Source organism: Calonectris borealis, unplaced genomic scaffold (genome assembly GCF_964195595.1).
Source record: "Calonectris borealis unplaced genomic scaffold, bCalBor7.hap1.2 HAP1_SCAFFOLD_35, whole genome shotgun sequence".
Taxonomy (NCBI): domain Eukaryota; kingdom Metazoa; phylum Chordata; class Aves; order Procellariiformes; family Procellariidae; genus Calonectris; species Calonectris borealis.
The window spans coordinates 1,039,702-1,043,953 of record NW_027441451.1 but is presented as its reverse complement, the minus strand read 5'-3'; the positions used below and the strand labels follow the sequence as shown (position 1 = coordinate 1,043,953).

Below are 4,252 nucleotides of genomic sequence, written 5' to 3'. Positions count from 1 at the left end.
ACCACCACCGCTCTCCCGAAGTCCAGCAGTTCTGTCCTTTCATCACAGAAGGCAAAGAGGCCGGCCAGGCACAATCGACCCTGGGTAAATGCAGTCACCTTCTCTTCCAGACACCCAGAGGTGGGATCTGAGTGGACGTGCTCTGGGGCACAGCCTTTAGTTCCACTGCTCATGCATTGGCCATTTCTGAAAAGTGCAGACCACATTTGGGTGCTGCCAGGCGTCAAGGAGTTCTCCCAGTCTCCGTGACCTTTCAGAGATGATGGAGAGTGGCCTCACTGTGCCACCAGCCTGCTCGCTCAACTCCCTGGGATGCCACCCCTCCTGTCCCAGAGACTGGTAAAGATTGCATTAGTCCAAGTGACCCCGACTTGATCCCCATCCACTGCTGGCTGTTCTTCTCCAGATTCCTACCTCGAGTCACAGAGGCCTGGGAGACCTTGCTGGTGAAGACGGAGGATGAGAGGACATGGAGAATCTCACCTCTATCCGTTATGAAATTCAGCAGTGGCCACACACAGTGTCTTTGTTTCTTCTTTAACTCTTCCTCAAGGAGTCAACACTCCTTATGGTGCCCTTGAGTTGCCTTACAGGTCTAGACTCAGTTTCGATCGGGACTATTGCTGTGCCTGGAGGATGCTGTCCTTGAAGAGCAGCTGCACTGAGCTCTACCACCATGCCTTGGCAGTTCATTCCATCAGTGTCACAGCTCGGTCTCTGACATGAACGGCTCCAGCTCACCGTGTCTGTGGCCCTGGCTGAGGGCATTGCTGCACATCAGGGCTGAAGCACATACGCTGTGGAACCAGGCAAGCTCTGACTTGCCATAAGGGGTCCTGGTACCAAGTGTCCTCGACCCCGTGTGTGCAAAGGCTTTGTTTCAGAGCAGAGACGTGGCAAGGACAAAAGATTGCTGAATGTCTTTGGAGGCCTAGGACTACAAACGCAGAATGCAATGCCTAAATTCACCCAAGTGAAGACATCCCCCCCAGCTTGGAGAACTTAGATCCTTTGCTGTAGAGTTCCTGGTGTCCTTTGTAATGGGACAAGAAATGCCCAAATTTCTCATGCCCAAATCTTTTTCTAATAGGAGAAATGCCCCTGCTGGCAAGAAGCGTGTCTGCAGAGGTGAGAGAGGGACCATCAGTGATTGCTTCAGGCTGTTCCCAGCAGGTTCCCTGGAGGCGCAGGGACACGTGGAGGGAGCCCCGAGGGGGCAGAGCAAGTGGTGCCTTGGGCTGGTCCTCTGCTGCTGAGCTGGGCTGGGCTCCTGGGATGGAGGGAGCTCCTGGCAAGCGGGCAGCGCTGCAGAGAGACAGCTCTGCCCAGGAGCAGGGCTGGGGGCACTGCCTGCAGGCACCGAGGGGAGAGGAGCGAGGCAGAGAGAGGTTAGAGGCAGTCTGGGCTGGGAGGATGCTGAGAATGAACGGGAGGAGACACCTTCACAGCCCTTGACACGGTAAGTCTCCGGGTGCAGGGCAAAGAAGCTGCAGTGCCTGGTGAGATCTCCAAAAGCTGGCACATGCCACAGCCTGTGGGACATTTGCGGAGGTCTCTCCCACCTTCTCTGGTGTGGAGGAGGAGGACATGGTGCAGAGCAGGGCTTCCCTGCTGCACGGTCAGAGGGACAGGGCATGAGGGCTGCCTTCTGCTGGGGGGGACTGCAGGGGTGTGCAGGCAGGGGTGCCCAGGGCTGTCCTTGCGAGCAGGGTCCCTGCACCCCAGGGGCTGTGTGCTGGGGCAGGGACTCTGCCGCCTGCCAGGCTCAGCACTCAGCCTGCCCGGGGAGCTCCCCACGGCACTGTGGGGAGAAGCTGTGGGTGGAAGGAGCGAGCCCCAGCAGGGCAGGGTCCTTCTGCTGTCGAGAGGGTGCTGCCTGGGTCAGGTTTGCTCACAGCTCCAGCTCATGCCCAGGTCATTTCTGAGGGAACTTTTCATGAGTACGTTCAGGGCAGGGGTTTCCTGCTGCAGTCTGTGCTTTCCTGAACCTGTGCTTCCACTTTTCTCTGGCTCGGCTTGGTGGGAATGGAAACCAATGCAGGTTAGAGCAGGGTCTGAGACTCTTAAACCGTCACGCTGAGGTTTACTAGGAACCTCAGCAAGCGCATTCACCCCCCACCAGCCTGCAGATAAAACCAGCACCACCTTTGCATTTTCCTCAGGGTTTGTGTGACCTGTTCTTTGAGCCCTGCACACACAGCGTGGCTGCAGGGCAGAGCTGTGCAGACGGGGACTGGGATGGGCTCTGTGAGCACTGGCAGGGAAGGAACATGGGGCCAAAGAAACAGCTCCCAGCTGGGGAGGCAGCTCCAGGCAGCAGAGACATGAGCAGGGAGGGAGGGAAATGCTGCTGGAAACCCTGTTGCAGGGGAGATACGGGCACTGCCCAGCCATGCCCTGCAGTGCAGACTCCTTCCCTGGGCAACACCCCTCTTGTCTCCTCTCCCACCCAGCACAGCCCTTAGCCCGTGGGCTCTAGGCCGTTAGTCACCTCCTCGTCCAGCAGACCAGCAGAAGAGATGAAGTGCATCTCTCCTGCCACGTGCCCATTTCCCGCTGACCAGGGCCTGAGGGCGACTGTCCTGCATTGCTGTTGTCTGGGAGGGGTGTGCAGAGCTGGGTAAGGGAAAGGCTCCCCTCAGTGCCCATCTGTCTCTCTCCTTGCCTTGCTCAGATGCTCTTGGTATTGCTGACAGGCTCCTGGGAATGGCAGTTTCAGCTGCAGAGTCAGGCACAGACCTTGTGGGTCCTCCTATGCAGATGTGTCCACAGCAAGGAGGTGTCCCAGCTTTCCTCTAACCTGTGCAGCTCTGGGCAATGCAGTCTGTGAGGCTGGGGATGAGCTGACTCTCCCTTCATAAGTTGCCATGGTTAGGACGCTTGGCTACCTCCTTGGGGTGTCCATCCAGGGCCTGCTCCTCACGCCACATTCAGCCAGCACCCACCAGAGCTCCAGCCCCGCAGCTGAGGAAGGATTCCTGGAAAATGCAAAGGGGGGGTGTGCAGCAGGGGCGGGGCTGTGGGAAATGGCTTGGATTTTGCTCAGAGAAGTCTCCCCTAACTTCTCACTGCCTTTTCCTCCTTGGACAGGTCCCCATGCCCAGAGGGACCAAATGTCCAACGGCACCTCCATCACCCACTTCCTCCTCCTGGCCTTCGCAGACACGCGGGAGCTGCAGCTCTTGCACTTCTGGCTCTTCCTGGGCATCTACCTGGCTGCCCTCCTGGGCAACAGCCTCATCATCACCGCCATATCCTGCGACCACCGCCTGCACACCCCCATGTACTTCTTCCTCCTCAACCTCTCCCTCCTCGACCTGGGCTCCATCTCCACCACTCTCCCCAAAGCCATGGCCAATTCCCTCTGGGACACCAGGGACATCTCCTACGCAGGATGTGCTGCACAGCTCTTTTTCTTTCTCTTCTTGATGACAGCAGAGTATTGTCTCCTCACTGTCATGGCCTACGACCGCTACGTTGCCATCTGCCACCCCCTGCACTACGGGACCCTCCTGGGCAGCAGAGCTTGTGTCCACATGGCAGCAGCTGCCTGGGGCAGCAATTTCCTCTATGCTCTCCTGCACACGGCCAATACATTGTCACTACCCCTCTGCCACGGCAATGCTGTGGACCAGTTCTTCTGTGAAATCCCCCAGATCCTCAAGCTCTCCTGCTCACACTCCTACCTCAGGGAGGTTGGGCTTCTCGTGGTTAGTGCCTGTTTAGCATTTGGATGTTTTGTTTTCATTGTGGTGTCCTATGTGGAGATCTTCAGGGCCGTGCTGAGGATCCCCTCTGAGCAGGGACGGCACAAAGCCTTTTCCACGTGCCTCCCTCACCTGGCCGTGGTCTCCCTCTTTGTCAGCACCATCATGTTTGCCCACCTGAAGCCCCCCTCCATCTCCTCCTCAGCTCTAGATCTGGTCATGGCAGTGCTGTACTCAGTGGTGCCTCCAGCAGTGAACCCCCTCATCTACAGCGTGAGAAACAAGGAGCTCAAGGATGCCCTGAGGAAACTATTTGAAGACGCATTACTGCAGCATCAATAAGGTGTCCATCCTCCTCAGGAAAAGCTCAGATGTTCTTTTGATCATATGTGTCTTGTTTTTCTCTTTGTTTCTTATACATCATATATTACTTCCACTTAAATAATATTAGTCTTTCCCACCCCCACCAGTCTTTTCGTACCTGAAAGACCTCATGTACATATGGAGCCAGGCTCCCTGCGTAGGTAAAGGAGCTGGGAATAAAG

The 4,252-nt window shown here is 56.8% G+C and overlaps 1 protein-coding gene across 1 annotated transcript; it reads left to right on the top strand.

Annotated features, from left to right (window-relative positions):
* Positions 1-3,113: 3,113 nt before the first annotated feature.
* On the top strand, positions 3,114-4,049 carry LOC142076194 (olfactory receptor 14J1-like). The gene has a single exon (XM_075138574.1). It carries the CDS (start codon positions 3,114-3,116, stop codon positions 4,047-4,049), a length of 936 nt encoding a protein of 311 aa, XP_074994675.1.
* Positions 4,050-4,252: the final 203 nt, after the last annotated feature.